The sequence below is a fragment of the Sycon ciliatum genome, chromosome 1 (genome assembly GCF_964019385.1).
Source record: "Sycon ciliatum chromosome 1, ocSycCili1.1, whole genome shotgun sequence".
Taxonomy (NCBI): domain Eukaryota; kingdom Metazoa; phylum Porifera; class Calcarea; order Leucosolenida; family Sycettidae; genus Sycon; species Sycon ciliatum.
The window spans coordinates 49032898-49049313 of record NC_088643.1 but is presented as its reverse complement, the minus strand read 5'-3'; the positions used below and the strand labels follow the sequence as shown (position 1 = coordinate 49049313).

At 46.8% G+C, this 16416-nt stretch overlaps 1 protein-coding gene across 1 annotated transcript; it reads right to left on the bottom strand.

The window, feature by feature from the left end:
* Window positions 1-2593: 2593 nt before the first annotated feature.
* On the bottom strand, window positions 2594-13457 carry LOC135830655 (mitochondrial uncoupling protein 4-like). The gene is made up of 11 exons (XM_065342888.1): window positions 13189-13457; window positions 10582-10716; window positions 9465-9527; window positions 9095-9176; window positions 8252-8374; window positions 7567-7679; window positions 7239-7323; window positions 6253-6342; window positions 5204-5246; window positions 4655-4714; window positions 2594-3409 (listed from the first exon to the last, which is right to left on the bottom strand). The coding sequence occupies exons 1-11, from the start codon at window positions 13274-13276 to the stop codon at window positions 3338-3340; spliced, it is 954 nt and encodes a 317-aa protein (XP_065198960.1). The 5' UTR covers window positions 13277-13457; the 3' UTR covers window positions 2594-3337.
* Window positions 13458-16416: the final 2959 nt, after the last annotated feature.

The window sequence follows — 16416 nt, the reverse complement described above, 5'->3', positions numbered from 1 at the left end:
GACACTGCTTGAGTCTTCTACTCAGGCTACTGCCATTGTCTCGGTCAGACACCGCTTTGAGGGGTCTCTCCTCCTGGCTTTATCCGAGTCGGACACTGCTTGCGTCTTCTAACGTTACTCAGGCTAATGCCTCGGTCGGACACCGCTTTGAGGGGTCTCTCCCCTTGGCTTTGTCTGAGTTGGACACTGCTTTGTGGGGCTTTGTTTGAGGAACTTGAGACTGTGGTGTTTTTTGTAGTGCTTCAGACTTGGATGTTCTTTGGCGTGCAACTCTACTGCACTGGCTTTGTCGGAGTCGGACACTGCTTTGACTGATTGAGGGTCCCTCCTCTTGGCTTTGCCTGGAGTTTGACACTTCTTTGTGGGGACACAGCTGTCAGGAGTCTCTCTCCTCCTGGGTTAGCCTGAGCTGAGTCGGACACTGCTTTGTGGGGACACCGCTCTGAGTTTGCCTGAGCTGAGTCGGACACTGCTTTGTGGGGGAGCATAATGTTTGGGTGCTTGGTTGTGGATTGAGCCGAATGAGATGACTACGGTACGAGGTGAATAGCAATTTCTGGACATGAAAATAAAATAGAGGCCCACTGGCTGTGTGTTTTACATTTTTCATATCTTTTTGTATCTATTGTATGGCCTAATCCTTCATCTTTCCAAATATGTGACAATTGCTCATGCTGTGATCCCAGAGACTTTATAGCAGGATGTTTTCGACAGGCCAATTTTTTGGCCTAAATTTCAGTGTATGGAATTCTGGACATGAAAGCAAAATAGCATCAATAGGCATCCTATACAGTAGTATACTGCACCATTTTTGTTATTTTTTCTATTGGTGGACTGCAGTTGGCCTCTTCACACTTCCAGCCAACAGGTCCAAGACTATACAGCGTCTGAAGTGGAGTGCACATGGGGAAGCCAAGGATTCGTCCATTACTTCTTATTTTGCTCAAAATTCTCATGCGACATAGTCGTACCACAAAACTCGTTGAAATGCCTCCCAAGAAAAGGCTATCAACAAGGCACCGACACGAGGAGAAATTACAACAGCCCAGCTGTCAACTACAACAAGAAAAAAACTTCATCAACCTGACTGACTTGACTCTACACGCGACGAAAAATTATTTTACCCGAAATGTACAATGTCCAGAAATAGCAATTCACCTCGTACCCATAATATTTTAAACTAATTACTACAGTCAGACCTCGCATAACCGCACACTGCATCCGGATAGGCGAGGGAACCGGATAATCGGACACGCATACTGTATGTGTACATGGCGTATGCTGTAAATTGGTAACCAATGATTTTCTTCCGGATGGCGAGGTCTGACTGTAGTAATTATTACTTGGACGGAGAGCCAGGGATTATAGTAGGGCTGAAACGATCATCCATTAAGTAAGCCCAATCGATTACTCTTTCTCATAACGATCGATTATTCGATTATAATCTTTAAGAGGCCGCACCTGGAATATGTACGCGGAATGGCCAAAAGTGGAAATATGTACAAAATTTTGCACAAAAATGCTATGTGGCATGATTGTCCACTAATATTGGGCAGCGTTAACGGGATTCACAGAAGCTTTTTTGCGATGCGACACGCGATGCGACAGGCGCGAAACCGGGAAAACCATCGCAGAAGTTGACCTTGGCTCAACTTTTGCGATGCGATGCGACAAGCGATTTGGCGTACGATTTGACCTTTTCTACAGCAAAGTTGTACAAAGGTTCAAGAGTTGCCTATAAATTTGTACAAGTTGTATCAAACCGCGCGAATATCATGGTGACGTAGCCAAATCAGCAAGATGTCGCATCGCTGACTTCTTCTGTGAATGGTATTTCGCGAGTTCGCATCGCACGCATCCGTCGCAGATCGCGTCGCGTGTGGCATCGCAAACAAGCTTCTGTGAATCCCGCTTTACAGACAACAACTAACCAAAAAACAGGATGTGTCAGGTATGACAAAAAAATTCCACAAAACCCAGAATGATGTAAGACTTGAACGGGGTGGGCAGTGTGTAGTACTGTGTACTATACTCTGTGCATGGACTGCGCGTATAAGAAATTTAAAAATTTAAAAACGCAAAATAATCGTAATCGGTAATCGATTGCTCGATCGTAGAGTTATCAAACGAGTACTCAATTATTCGGTATAATCGTTTCAGCCCTAGATTATAGCAAGAGTCCATAAACAAGAGTATGCAACCGTGACCTCTTTTCTATGGACCAGATGCGCGGCGCGCTGCCTTCATTACATCATTCAGCTGCAGTCCGCGCACTGCGGAAAATCAAACACCGCACTTTCCCTCTGGTTTGAAATGAACTTTCGTACGGAACTGGAGTTCACGCGCCAGAATTCAGAGATCGCGTAGGTACTGGAACGAATCGAGCAAAAACGGATGGGCTCGTACGAGAAATTGTGAGTTTGAATGCATGCTTTCAGAGCGTGATGAAGGCAAGTTACGTAATGAAGGCAGCGCGCCGCGCACTGGGCCATAACCACAGTTGCATACTCTTGTTTATGCACTCTTGATTATAGGTCAAATTAAAGTGCGGCTGTGTGCAAAACCCTGACCATTTCCCGAACACAACATACTCTTGGCTTTCATTCTCATGTTCCTGGATATGTTGTGTGATTCACAACGCAGGGATTTCCTACAACTTTTCAGATAACGACAATATCAAAGAAGAAAAAGAAAAACACGAAGAAAAGCCGTGCCTGTAGTACACTGTTCGAAGGCAGTTTGAACAATTGACAATCGACACGATTATGACTGTAATAATAATCATCACGGTACGGACACGAGATCAAAAATAACCATCAACTGATATCACCATTGATTATATCATTTGAGCGGTGCCTATAACCTAGCTATCACCGCTCCTCTAAAAGTTTCTCTGAAAAGGCTTTCTCGCCAGAAATAAGCTCTGAAGAAAGAGAAGAAAACAGTACCTGAATAATCTAAAAATGTGAAGTGAAGTGCAGCTGACAGTACAACACGGGTCGCCTGATGACTGCACTATATAAGCATGAAACTAACTTGAAAGCCAGAGTTGCACTGGTATAGTCTTGGGCCACTGTTGTACAATGTACCGCACTCTGCTGCCCCCTCCCCCTCCTGCGTCCAACCACTATCGGCACACCCTCTGTGTTTGGTGAAATGAATATTTCCGAGGGCCGTAAAGGGGGCGTGGGGCTTACCCATCAAGAATGCCAGTAGCAGTTACATGTATGCTGACAGGTCATCACAATGCTGATGAAGTCCAAGTAAACCGGTGATCTGGTGATCTCTTTGGTCAATCTCTCACGTCAGGCCAGGGTGGCAGTCAGAGAGGCAAATGTTAAAATGATGGTACGCCAGACATCTTGCGAACCTGTTCGTATGACAGCCAAAACGTAAGCGACCATGGTGCCTGTTCAACAAAAATGAGAAACAGACGGAGCGGATTTCATATTTCACAGTACATGTTCATAAGTACTGTGCGTGTGTGCGTGTGTGTTTCTGCACCTAGTCCTCACCCACTTACTGCAGCGTGGTGAGCCCATAAGTGGAATCATTTCCAAGTCCACCCAGAGTTTGGGGGTTTCAGGGGGTGTCGGCCGTTGTGCGGTTCAATAGCCAATTGAGTAATCTTTCTAAGATTCCTTTTCAGTCCTTCTCCCCTCTCCCGGGGAGACACACGTGACCAGTTGTGTCACTGAGCAACAAGTACAAGTAAGTGTGTGTGTGTGTGTGTGTGTGTGTGTGTGTGTGTGTGTGTGTGTGTGTGTGTGCGTGTGTGTGTGTGTGTGTGTGTGTGTGTGTGTGTGCGCGCGCGTGTGTGTGTCTGTGTTAGGGGTGAAACAATTATACCGAATACTCGAGTACTCGCTCGTTTTTTTCTGAAATAATCGTACTCGGAATAAATCAGAGTACTCGTTCATACGTGGAACATGCATTTACCACAGAAATCTGCAGTTTCAGAGCAGCAGTCGGCAGATATTGATGTGCAGACTGTGTGGTGAACATTTGTTCACGAGTAGAGAGAGCCCAAATGACCCAGCAACCAATATACCAGAGAAAAATGGCAGCCACTCGGTTCAAGCAGGGTTTTTATCACGTGATTTTAAGGCCCTCGGTGTGCAATTGATAGGAGATGAAGAATACTCGAATACTCGAATATTCGATCGGAGAAAATCAGAGTACTCGAACTCGGGATCTCAATGCCAACTTTCACCCCTAGTCTGTGTGCATGTGCGTGCACATGTCCGGGCTCTGATTCCGAGTACTGTGGTTACAGCATTCACATGGCTCCGCCAGTTGTGTGGATTAGACAGTTATCTGGTGCTTGTCTTGATCTGCTTCAATCAGAATCAGATCCGCTATCGTTGCTATAAAGAGAAAATCTGTGGGTGCACATCCAGTGCAGTTGCAGATTTGCGTGCTTCTCGTGCGACGGGCGTATACATGGTACATGGTACATGGTGTGTGTGTGCACGTGTCCGGGCTCTGATTCTGAGTACTGTTGACGTTGCAGCATACTGTGCAACTAGAGGATGCTAGTCCCCTGCCTATCACTGCCATTGCCAATGGCCATGGTTCAAAGTTGTTTGTAAAAAAACAAGATGCCAACGTGGGCATGTAAGCAGGTGTGTAGAACATGGTACTGAATACTCACCATGCGATACCAAATGGGTAGAAATCCTTTGTAGAGTGCAAAGAAGCCTTCCTGACGTACCTGCACAATGAAAGCAGCAGCAGCAGCAGCAGAAGCAATAGCGGCATTAGTCCTGGTAGATGGAAGGGCACAGACCCCACTCAATGAGAAGTGCACAGCGCAAGACACCGGCAGAAGACCCAGACTGGTCTTGCACTGAAACAGGCGATCACGGTCTGTAAGGGATACAAACACTCATACCTCAGTTACCCGGGCAGCCTCGCTTTGGGTTAGTTTCAGTCGATACATGTACAGCATTTTGATCACCCTTCGTGAAAATGATAATGCCATGCATGTACACCAGATCGCTGATCTTCCCCCCATCAGATTGCATGTGATTTACTGCTAAAGAAGTGTCTGGTTGGTTCAGGACCGGCCGGACAAACACGGTGTGAGTGTATTGATATACCGTACAGCACTGTACCAGTCACACTTGAATTATACACAGCCGCCCAGACACATACTGGTAGATGCAATCAAGCGCTTCATGCAGAATTTCGGTATACGTACTGTTTGTAAGAGACAGTCCGCAGAAGAACTATACAGCGTACCCCTGTTGCACAACACACCACAGGCACAGAGAAGAAACAATCCGAACTAGTGTTCAGTTCACACAATCAACAAGGCACCGCACGCACACATTTCCTTAGTAAGTTCACCCGCTTGCCCGGGGACATGCAGAGTTGGTGTTACTACCAACATGCCGGCCAATAATCACATACATGTATGAACTACTCTTCCAGCACCAAGCATACTGTACTGTAAATATACAAATTTTCGGCAGCTATTTAATTTCGGCTATATTCGGCACCGACCCGAAACGCCTAAATTAAAACGCCGATGAAAATTTTCACAGCATCTGTCGCACTATACTATGCCCTCTACCCACGCCGAAAATAAATCGCCGCCGAAATGTCAAAAATCGTGAAGTGCCGAAATTTTGCAGCGCCGAAATTTTGTATATTTACAGTACACGCTGAAAACTACATAGCAGTGTGTGTGTGTGTGTGTGTGTGTGTGTGTGTGTGTGTGTGTGTGTGTGCGTGCGTGTACGTGTGTGTGTGTGTGTGTGTGTGTGTGTGTGTGTGTGTGTGTGTGTGTGTGTGTGTGTATGTGTGTGTGTATGTGTGTGAAAAATAGGGATTCACTGGCCAGAAAAAGTCACTTCAATCAGCTGTGTGGTGGATACCAGGCTAAAAATAGTGGCGGTCAATTCATCAGCCTTGCAAGCTGTTGAATGGTGTAATCCCAGCACAAGTTGCTATGTCTAACATAGCTGTTCGCTATCATCGCTTCCGCGATGGGCAGGTCTGAGGTCTGAGGTGTGTGTGTGTGTGTGTGTGTGTGTGTGTGTGTGTGTGTGTGTGTGTGTGTGTGTGCGTGTGGATAGAAATGACACTTCCTGGTCAGCATTCCAAACCACTAAAACATAAAAGAAGTCTGTGTGATAGTAAACGACAAGCACAAGAACCAGTTTCAACGTTAGAAGCAAGAAGCACACACACGGACATGACAGAAAGGAAGAAATAAATAAACACAATGAGAGATTGCATGCATACCTGCCATCAACCACCGGTTGATTCATCATTCGTGTTTTCACCACATCGGCCGGCGTGCTGACAACGGCCGCGACCAGACCAGAGCAACCGCTGCGACAACCCCGGCAGGAACACACAAATCCAAAATGGTTGGAAAGATAGACAAGATCGCCACTAGCACATAGCCAGCAAAATTGCGCTAGAACAGACCAGGACTGGATAGGATATAGCTAGATGTCACAGTGAAAATCTTCAACAGGAAAAAAAAGTTGAACTCGGATGGTGAGCCAATTTAATTATGGTAAAAAAGGAGAAGGACAAAACGGGGGAAAAAGGCTAGTAGATACATTGGGTTTCCACGGCATCAGAGAGGGAGTGCTGAAGGGTAAAAGAATGTTGACACAAATAGGAGAGGCAATAGTGACAGTGCTGCACAACATGTACATGCCATATACAATTGTCTCGGTGAACACGTCTCACGAATCACTTTGCCAAAGACATTGACCATGCACTAATCACTTGGGCAAAGACATTGACCATGCACTAATCACTTGGGCAAAGACATTGACCATGCACTAATCACTTTGCAAAAGACATTGACCATGCACTAATCACTTGGGCAAAGACATTGACCATGCACTAATCACTTTGCCAAAGACATTGACTATGCACTAATCACTTGGGCAAAGACATTGACCATGCACTAATCACTTTGCCAAAGACATTGACCATGCACTAATCACTTGGGCAAAGACATTGACCATGCACTAATCACTTGGGCAAAGACATTGACCATGCACTAATCACTTGGGCAAAGACATTGACCATGCACTAATCACTTCGGCAAAGACCGTCTGGTCAGTACAGATAAACAATACTTCCAACAACCAATGGTAACCAATGGCAACCAATGGCAGTTTGCACACGTGCATGTATACACAGCGGAGGCATGCAACCACCCACCCATTCACCCACACACCAACACACTAACACATACGGAATCATACCTTGCAATAGCATGTGTGACAGCATTGTCCTGCAAGCTTGTACTCTCCAGCAGCCGGTGCTTGACTGAGTCGTAAGTCGTCAGGTCTAAACCATGCAATAGACATGAAAGACACGCACACACATTTATGATGAAACACAGACAGAGACGCCATGGACCACGTGAGTAGAATGTACCAAATGCTTCAACAAGTTCAAGCCAGAATTGAGGCACAACTTGATAAGAAATGAATGTCATTGGGCCGACATAACCAAGGAGTTGGGCATTGTTTGCGGGCCATTGGTTTTACTGCAGCAAACACACACTGGCCGCAGCACACACACACTCACCGCCCATGTTCACAAGAGCTGCCCGCTGAACGTTGGGTACCCAGCCTTTCCACAGGCCCCGGACGCCGTCGAGCTTCACAATGGTGCTGTATGCATGCCATACACCCCGCACTCTACAGGCAGCAGGTCAGAAACAAGAACACCAAACTACTTGTAAGCTCAACGCCAGTAATGAAGAAAAAAGGGAGCTACATGTACAGTCGACCATGTGAATAATGACCTTGGGTATAACAACAACTCGCAACTGCAACGACACTATCTTCAGACCTAGTAGTAACTCTCAGTTACAGCACTAGTAGCGGCCCGGCTACCGGGCACTGCATACAGATAAGAACAAGACTAGTGTAGATGTAGTACCGGTACTACAGGTGAGGTGATTGTGATGTGTTTACAGGTGAGGTGATTGTGATGTGTTTTGCCAGGATCTTGGCAAGGCATTGGGGTTCGCTGCTATGCAGAAATACCCAAGCACCGCACATCTTGGGAGGGCCCGGCAGCTTAATTAAGACAAGGCACACCAAGCTAAACTCAGGTTTGTTTTTCGGAAATGTCACTGGAGCTGCACCCCTTGCAAGTACATGTACTTCAAACTGAGTTCAAAACACGCTATATATCCTAGACAGATAATGTGCACAATGGAATCTAACACTTGCACCCACCACACCAGACTGCGTAATGAATCTACCTTGGCTCTTTGCCTTCCAGCAGCCGGCGCCCCTCCATCTGCATTCGGACTTTCACCAGGTCATTCGGACTGGCTAGAAACTGGGCCAAGCAGCCAGCAGCCATGCCCGCAATGGCGCATTTCCTGTGCATGCACAAACGGCATTTACAGCGACCAAAAGAAAGAAAGCAAACATTGCCGTGGTTCAACAGCGGTTTCAGAGATGCAAATAGTCTGTACATGTACATGCACAATGCACATAATAAGATGTTGCGACACAACTCCATGTGCGACACTGACCCGCGCTGCTGCTTGGTGTGCAGAACGTATTTGTCACACTAGAAACAATGTGTCACCGTAAGTTGGTATCCCTAGTGATGGTTTGGCTCGGAGACCACTACATAAAGCAGTGCTCTCGGTGTACAAATTCTATTAGCCTACTCAAGTTCACCTGATGAGGGGTAAATTCCCCGAAACACTGTGTATTGAGCAAAGAGTGGTGTTTTCTTGCAGGTTTGCTGAGTGGAAGGTTCGACGTGCTTCTCGTGTGCTCGGGATGGAAGCCGTGAACCAGTCTATAATAGTGTCAAGTCAGTCAATCGGCAGGAAGCGTAAGCTCCAGCGTTCAAAGCAGCCACATTCTTCACAATGTACAAGCACTGTACAAGTACTGTACCACTAGTCAAGTGCATTCACGGCTATACCATCCCCGTGTATCGTGTTCCTGATAACAGCAGTACCTGAAAGTAGGAGCATCGGGCAGCTACAGCTACATCAGCACTAGCAGCAGCAGCAATAGTGGCAGAAAACTGCTACATTGTACATAGCATAGAGTGCTAGCACTGGATTGGCTACTGGTCTTACCAAACAGGGGTCACAGTACCCGCATCACGCTTCGACATCTTCTCACGAAATACTTCATAGAATGGAAGACGGGAGGCGTACACTGTGGAGTACAAACACAGAAAGAAAGAGAAAGATCAGATGGGGAGCATATAATGTTCGTAGACATCAAAGCAATTACACGTATGCATAAACACATCCTTTCTGCAATATTGCAGCGTAAGACCATGGTGGTGGTGGCAGTGGTTACGAGATCATAAACAGATCCAATCCCTCTAAACTAGAGTAGGCCACAGCACTTTATCGTTGAGACATTCAAATTGAGCAGATAGTCACAGACAGGCAAGAACAAAGATAGATGTCACTGGATTACCCTGCCAGCTCAACGTACCGCAGTGGCGCAGCAGTGCTGGCGTTACACCTTGCCAAAGCTTCAGTACTCCTTCTTCTGAGGCTGCACACAGCATAGCACAGGCATTACACAGTGAGTGGCTGGAGGGCAAGGGGCCTTCACAGAGTCCCGCACTGCAAAGCTACGGTTGTAAACTCTAATCAAGATCCACATCATTAGCAGTGAGGAAGAGAGAACCTGTTACATTGGCCGCACAGTGAGTATATCCCAGTGAACATATCCCAGTGAACATTGCTACATAAGCAGTACACACTAAGTATCACATATTCAAAAGCTATCCAATACCCGGCTATCCAATACCCGGCTATCCAATACCCGGCTATCCAATACCCGGCTGTCCAATACCCGGCTATCCAATGCCCGGCTATCCAACACCCGGCTATCCAACACCCGGCTATCCAACACCCGGCTATCCAATACCCGGCTACCCAATACCCGGTTATCCAATACCCGGCTATCCAATGCCCGGCTATCCAATACCCTGCTATCCAATACCCGGCTATCCAATACCCGGCTTTCCTATACCCGGCTATCCAATACCCGGCTGTCCAATACCCGGCTATCCTATACACAAAAATACATGCATGTACATGTACATACCTACTGAAATCTGGGAGCGGTTTTTCCAGCCGTGCTGCTACCCACAGTCAACTGGGAACGTGTGGCCAGGCACAAGGGGTACATGGATGCAGCTAATGGGGTCGTTTTCGGCACTTGTGCCAGTGGTTGTGAGACTTACCCACTCACCCCCGACGTTAGGCGCTGCATCTGCCGCTAGGGTTTATCGGGCGTCAGCGGCCGTCGTGAGTTCCCTTCGGGAACGGATACGATAATTTACTTTTTTTTTTACTGAAATCATTTGCGAAAAATTCCATCCGCTGAGCCCCCACATAGGCACAAGATATTGACACAATCAAGGTTTCCAGTACGAATGGTGGCGGTAATTTCACACGATGAACCAACGCATGAAACACCAATATTCAAATATCAAAATGCATACACCAATTCTAGACGTTCAATAGTCATAGGCACACATCCGGTCACTGGTGGAGCAGTGCCATCGTACCAGTAGCTGGGCCCTGGCTCCAACACTCACCAATGCCAATGGCGGTTTTCATCATTCCACGATACGCTGTCGGTGGCTGAGCTCCCGCACTGGTCGATTTGGCCAGCTTTCCCCGCTCTCCCTGAATCATCAGCCGAGTCTTGGTCAAGTCCAGCGGAAATGTCACTTTGTGCACGCACAGCAGCACACAATTGCATCACAGAGCAAAGAGAAGGCTATTGCCAATGAACGCTGCCAGAGTATGCCCTATACACTATGCTACACATTTAGCATAGCTATCCCCTGCATAGAGCATAGCTATCCCCTGCATAGAGCATAGCTATCCCCTGCATAGAGCATAGCTATCCCCTGCATAGAGAATGATGTTCAATGAGACTGAGATACCTGTACTTTCCTACATGCAACAACGGCTGAAAAGTGAGCAGAGCCATATGAGCCTAGGCATTAAGTGTAACGAATAGACTTTTTTTCTTCTTTTTTTTGGTATATGCGGGTTCGGCGTTATGTTGAAGCTGGGCGTAAAATTGAAAGGGAAAATGTTGAAATCACACCTGTTGCCAACCAAACATGAACGTACTTCAGTACATGTACATGCAGACAGTGTGTGTACATGTAGACACATGATCCGAGTCAGTGTCGCTCTACGGAGCGGTGAAAACGTATGCTGAAAGACATTCGCTGGTCGCTTTCAACATTCTTACTTGAAGTACCAACAAAGTCACTACGTCTGAAGTTCACATTCTTGTCCCACTTGTGGATATGCAGCTACTTTCAAGTAGATACGACAGAGTTGTGAAAAGCTAAACGCTCTCAGCGTCCGTTTTTCATCACTCTGTTGTCAGCATTGACTAACTGTGCTACCTGGGGCCCACAGGGTGTTTATCATGATGGAAATGGATCACAGCTGTAAGCTTGTATCCCTAGTGTATCTCTAGCTGCTGAACAGCTCAAAAATAGTGCTCCTAAGCACAAATGTCAGTAGCCTACTCAAGCTCACCTGATAAAGAGGAATTGCCAGAAACACTGTGTATTGTCTTTTGAGCAAGGAGTGGTGCTTTCTTGCAGGTTTGCTTAGCGGAAGGTTCGATGTCTTGGTGTGTGCTGCGGACGGCAGTTGTGAGTCAGTCAAGTGTCACTCAATTCGGCAGGAAGCGGGAGCTCCAATTAGTTAGGAGAAGCGAACTTGTCCGGATACCGTATTTTCCCGAATATAAGTCGACCACCCCAAATCCAGGAGTCAATTTCATGAAAAAAAGTTTTTATAGCTCCATGACACCCACACATACAAAATGATGAATTCTCTGCTAGGAGAGATCATATCATGCCAGTAAGACAAAATCTGAACAAAACCAGTGTCATCCAATGTTCATTCAATGTGAGTCTGCGAGTCTCCGTGGCTATCACTACAGTACAGCAACACATCGCACTGCGCGCGCGCGCGCGCGCGCGCGGAAGTGACTTGACACTCGCGGGACGAAAGTTCACATGGTTCGTACGGTAGTGCATTTTTAAATTGTTAGATTGACAGCATGAAACAAGGAGGAGGAGGACACTGTGTTCGAAAACAGTTACTGTAAAGCGTGAGATTTTCGCGGCGTTTTTAGTACGCGTTTTCGGAATCCGGACAGGTTTGCGAGGTTTTAGTTTTGCGATTGCAGAATTTGCTACTGTGGCATTCATGCTACACTTTCCATGGATCTCCTTTTCGCGCTGTCTAAATTTCGCGATTTCCACGCGGTCGCGAATTTCGCAGAAATTAGACCATCGCAATAATTTCACGGTTCACAGTACCAGTTTTGGATTATATATCATAGTGCATTTTTGTACGGACACTCCAGTCACTTCATTTGTTGTGCCAGATTCCCGTATGTAAGTTGAGTTCCGTTTGTAAGTCGACCCCCAGCTTTCGGCGAAATTTCTGGCGCACAGAAGGTCGACTTATATTCGGGAAAATACGGTAATTCCCGGGAATTGGGATTCAAATTATCAGGTTTCCATCTGTATTATGGCCACAGTGTGCTTGCTGAGCAATCACACAGAAGTAAATTCTAAAGTTGTAGCAAGGGAAATCCGACATGTGCCATAGGGAGCTGCACCAGACAGTGTGGAGCTCCCACACACCATGCGTATACACCGTAGTACTACACACAGTGTGTGACAGTATTGTCAGCTAGCAGTACGGTATTTATACTCATCAGAAATGTGTACCGCATTTTACCGGTTATAAGTCGACTACCCCTCTTGCCATTAATTTTTAGGTCCTTACTTATAACCGGGAAAACACGGTAATATTCGAGCAGCACCTAGCCCTCAGATACAGCGTGCAAGTGAGCGCGCATACTCCTTGTGGGTACTTAGCATGTGGCATACCGGTAGCGAGTTGTTTATGGTGTAGGTTTGTCGTACAGGACATGCGAGGCACATTGCATCCTCAAAGTCCACTCGCGGTGCAGCCCATTATGGCAACTGTCGGGTTTCACTTGCCAAAACGTTACATGAATACATGTATCAAGGCAAAGATGAGAATAATTTTAACTTTTAGCTCACATGCCCCATTTTTGACACATAGTGGCTGAAGTACAACCCCCCCCCCCCCAAATGCACTCAGAATCAACTAAATTTAACCTCTTCACATACCGGTTTCTGCGACAATCGAAGCCGTCACAGACAGTGTCATTTTCGGCGCTATGCCTACGCTCTCAGCCACACGCGGACCACCTCCCATGGCGATAAATTTCACACTACCGGCCACAGCAAATGCTAGTAAGTACTACAAAAGAAGAGCTTGTGGCGAGGGTGACAAAGTATATTTCACGGCCTTCCGGTCCCTTATCGCTACTGAACACACATACAGACAAAACTGGAACTTTGAATTCTGAAAACAATCACTGATCACTGGAAATGTTCTGTTGACAGTGTTGTCTTTGAGTTTGAATGAACATTGTCATTCATCATTCATGATGAATCATGCATGTGAGCGATCTGATCATGAACGATCTGAGTCTCATGACAAAGTTTGTCGACGTCACAGTCATGTTTGTTGTGTACAACTACGTCACTGCGGCGATGTAAAAATTGTGTACACGTCTACGTACGCGTCGCATGTGTCACAACTAAAAGTTACTTCCAGGGAGTCGTATATTTACGACTCCCTGGTTACTTCAACACAAGACTCAAGTCAAGAAAGAAGCGAAGGACTAAAGGGACCGTCACTTAATTTTTGCCGACTACCCGCCAAAAAAATCTTTTCGTTTCACGTGTCAGACACGTCCGCGAGCGCGTACGACTCGCGCGCGCCTCACGGGTGTTTGCAGTGCATGAACTCTGGCCAGTCGTCCCCGTACGCAAAATGCGTACGCATTCGGATCTACCGTACATTTCCTCGTGTTTTGGGCGAACCTGAGCGGTACGACGTTGTCGAATTGGGCCTGAATTTGCCCTGAACCAGCCGCTATCGAGGTAAAATTAGGTGTTTTGAAGACCACACGGGAACACTGCGGCCATGTCTTCTTTCCTGCGTCGTTTGTTTGAAAATCGGAGTGTTTTTGAGCTCGTAGTTTCGTCTTCGTTGTGGAATGGCCGTGCGTACATTCTCCTTGGAATTACCAAAGTCACACCCCGTTTCTTACATTACCAGGAGTTTTGCCGGCAGCCACGATAGTTTTTATCCCTGCTTCCATACATCCTTTCATTGAATAGCCAAACGAAACTTTGTGGCGCGCCTTAGTTTTTTGTGGCGCGGGGGTCTCAAGTTTGTCACTTCGAGTTGTACACAACAGCCACATCATCTCAAAGGACCAAAGGTAAAGGTATAGTTTAGGGTCCCAAATTATTTTAGTGGGCCAGCATGCTCTACAGAGTCCCAGGCATGCACATTACACATAGGCCTTGGCCACAACTGACATCGAATACGATGTGGATGGACAACCACTGGTGTATGCAAAATCACCTTACGATGCGAACGAAGACGGCGCAAAGGACCATGAAAATTGCCTGAGTTTGAAGCTCGGTGATGCCGTGCGTGTCTTGAACACCTCCATGGGCAAGGGAAGGTGGTGGGTAGAAGTCAGAATATTCGTCGTTCTGCCAGGAGGCTTCCTCCGCGCCGCGCAGGTCATCCTCAGTGCCAAGGAATGATGATGGAACGTAGCCAGACTCGCCATCGACTTCTACCCACCACCATCCCTTGCCCATGGAGGTGTTCAAGACACGCACGGCATCACCGTCACCGAGCTTCAAACTCAGGCGATTTTCATGGTCCTTTGCGCCGTCTTCGTTCGCATCGTAAGGTGATTTTGCATACACCAGTGGTTGTCCATCCACATCGATGTCAGTTGTGGCCAAGGCCTATGTGTAATGACTATGTGCATGCCTGGGACTCTGTAGAGCATGCTGACCCACTAAAATAATTTGGGACCCTAAACTATACCTTTACCGGACCAAAAACGCCAAGTGAGCAAAGTATTTCAACGTTGCGATTTTGCCTGACCTACTGTGAAGATGGAGACTTCTACTCGGTAGCAGATACTCGTATCAATAAGCTGGGAGGGAGAGCGTGGCGAGTAAAATGTTGGGATGAAAAGAGCCACATTCTCTCTCGGAAAAAGTCGTCGTTCCCACACACGTACACTTGCTCTACCCAGATCTGCCAGAAGGCTAGATTTTGCATGCACGTGCGAGATTCGCATCCGCCGCGCACATAGCCAGAGTCGAAATATTTGTACTCTCGGATTTGCCGCCATCTTGACGAGTGGCCGCTGCGAAACACCCGTGGCCTGCGCTACCTTTCACGTCAGGCAATCTGTTCACGCCACATGCCTGGATAATAGCGCGTACATGCAAACATGATTGAACTTTGAAGACTTGCAAAATCAATTTTTTTTCCAAGTCCAGGCGCTAGTACTCGTACTACCGTACTGGCAATATATGTTGCCGCAGTGAGGCCATGAAGCGTTACATTGGCACATGTTTGCCGCACGCAGGGCGTTACATGCAAAGTCGCACAGGAGCCGTTACACAGGTTTCTATTGCCGCAGTCCTTTTTTTGCTATTGCCGCATCACTTTTTTTGCTATTGCCGCATCATTTTTTTGCTTTTGCCGCATCATTTTTTCTTTTCATCCACAATCATAACATCGTTGAAGGCACAGAAATTCGGTTGCTATCCAACTGTTACAAACCCGACGGCAAAGGGCGACAACGATATCAATAGAAGACTGTATATTTTAACTATCAGAGTGATCTGTTCACAAAAGATCATCAAAAGGAAAGTGACATACATGTAGGGGAAGAGCGCTTCCTCCAAAAACTACTGTCACTCACACCGTTAATGAGTGTACAACATAATTATTATTATATTATTACAAAGTCACCGTGGCTATCATTAGTCATCACTGCTGCTGGACCTCGGGAAAGAAGAAACCATTGAGATCGCCAACCACTGAATGATGCTTGGGCGTGATTTTCTTCACGCCGAAGGCGAATAGAGACTTCTGCATTGTCACAAGGAAACTGGTAAACACATCGCTCTTCTGCGCAAAACGACCTCGGGAAAGAAGAAACCATTGAGATCGCCAACCACTGAGTGATGCGCCTTCGAGTGTCAGGACTTCCTGCTGCGTCCAGTTTTGAACTTTTCACCACGCGGTACACGTGCTTTCACAGTTTTCAGCCTTTTTTTTGCAGTGCAAACTGCAATGAAAAGATCGTCGCACCCCGCCGGACGCGCGTTACGAACTCAACGAAAATTTGTCGCACTAGCCTGGTCGCGCGTTACGCCGCACCCCCCTGCGTTACGCGTTACGCGGCAACATATATTGCCAGTACGGTAATATAATGCCTAATGGAGTAATGCCCAGGCAGCTGA

Coding starts and splice junctions, on each gene's coding strand:
- LOC135830655 (XM_065342888.1), bottom strand. CDS start 13,276: ATGGGAGGTGGTCCGCGTGTGGCTGAGAGCGTAGGCATAGCGCCGAAA. Junction 7,324..7,566: donor AGCTCTTGTGAACATGGGCG/GTGAGTGTGTGT, acceptor TGCATGGTTTAG/ACCTGACGACTTACGACTCA. Junction 6,343..7,238: donor GTCACACATGCTATTGCAAG/GTATGATTCCGT, acceptor GGGTTGTCGCAG/CGGTTGCTCTGGTCTGGTCG.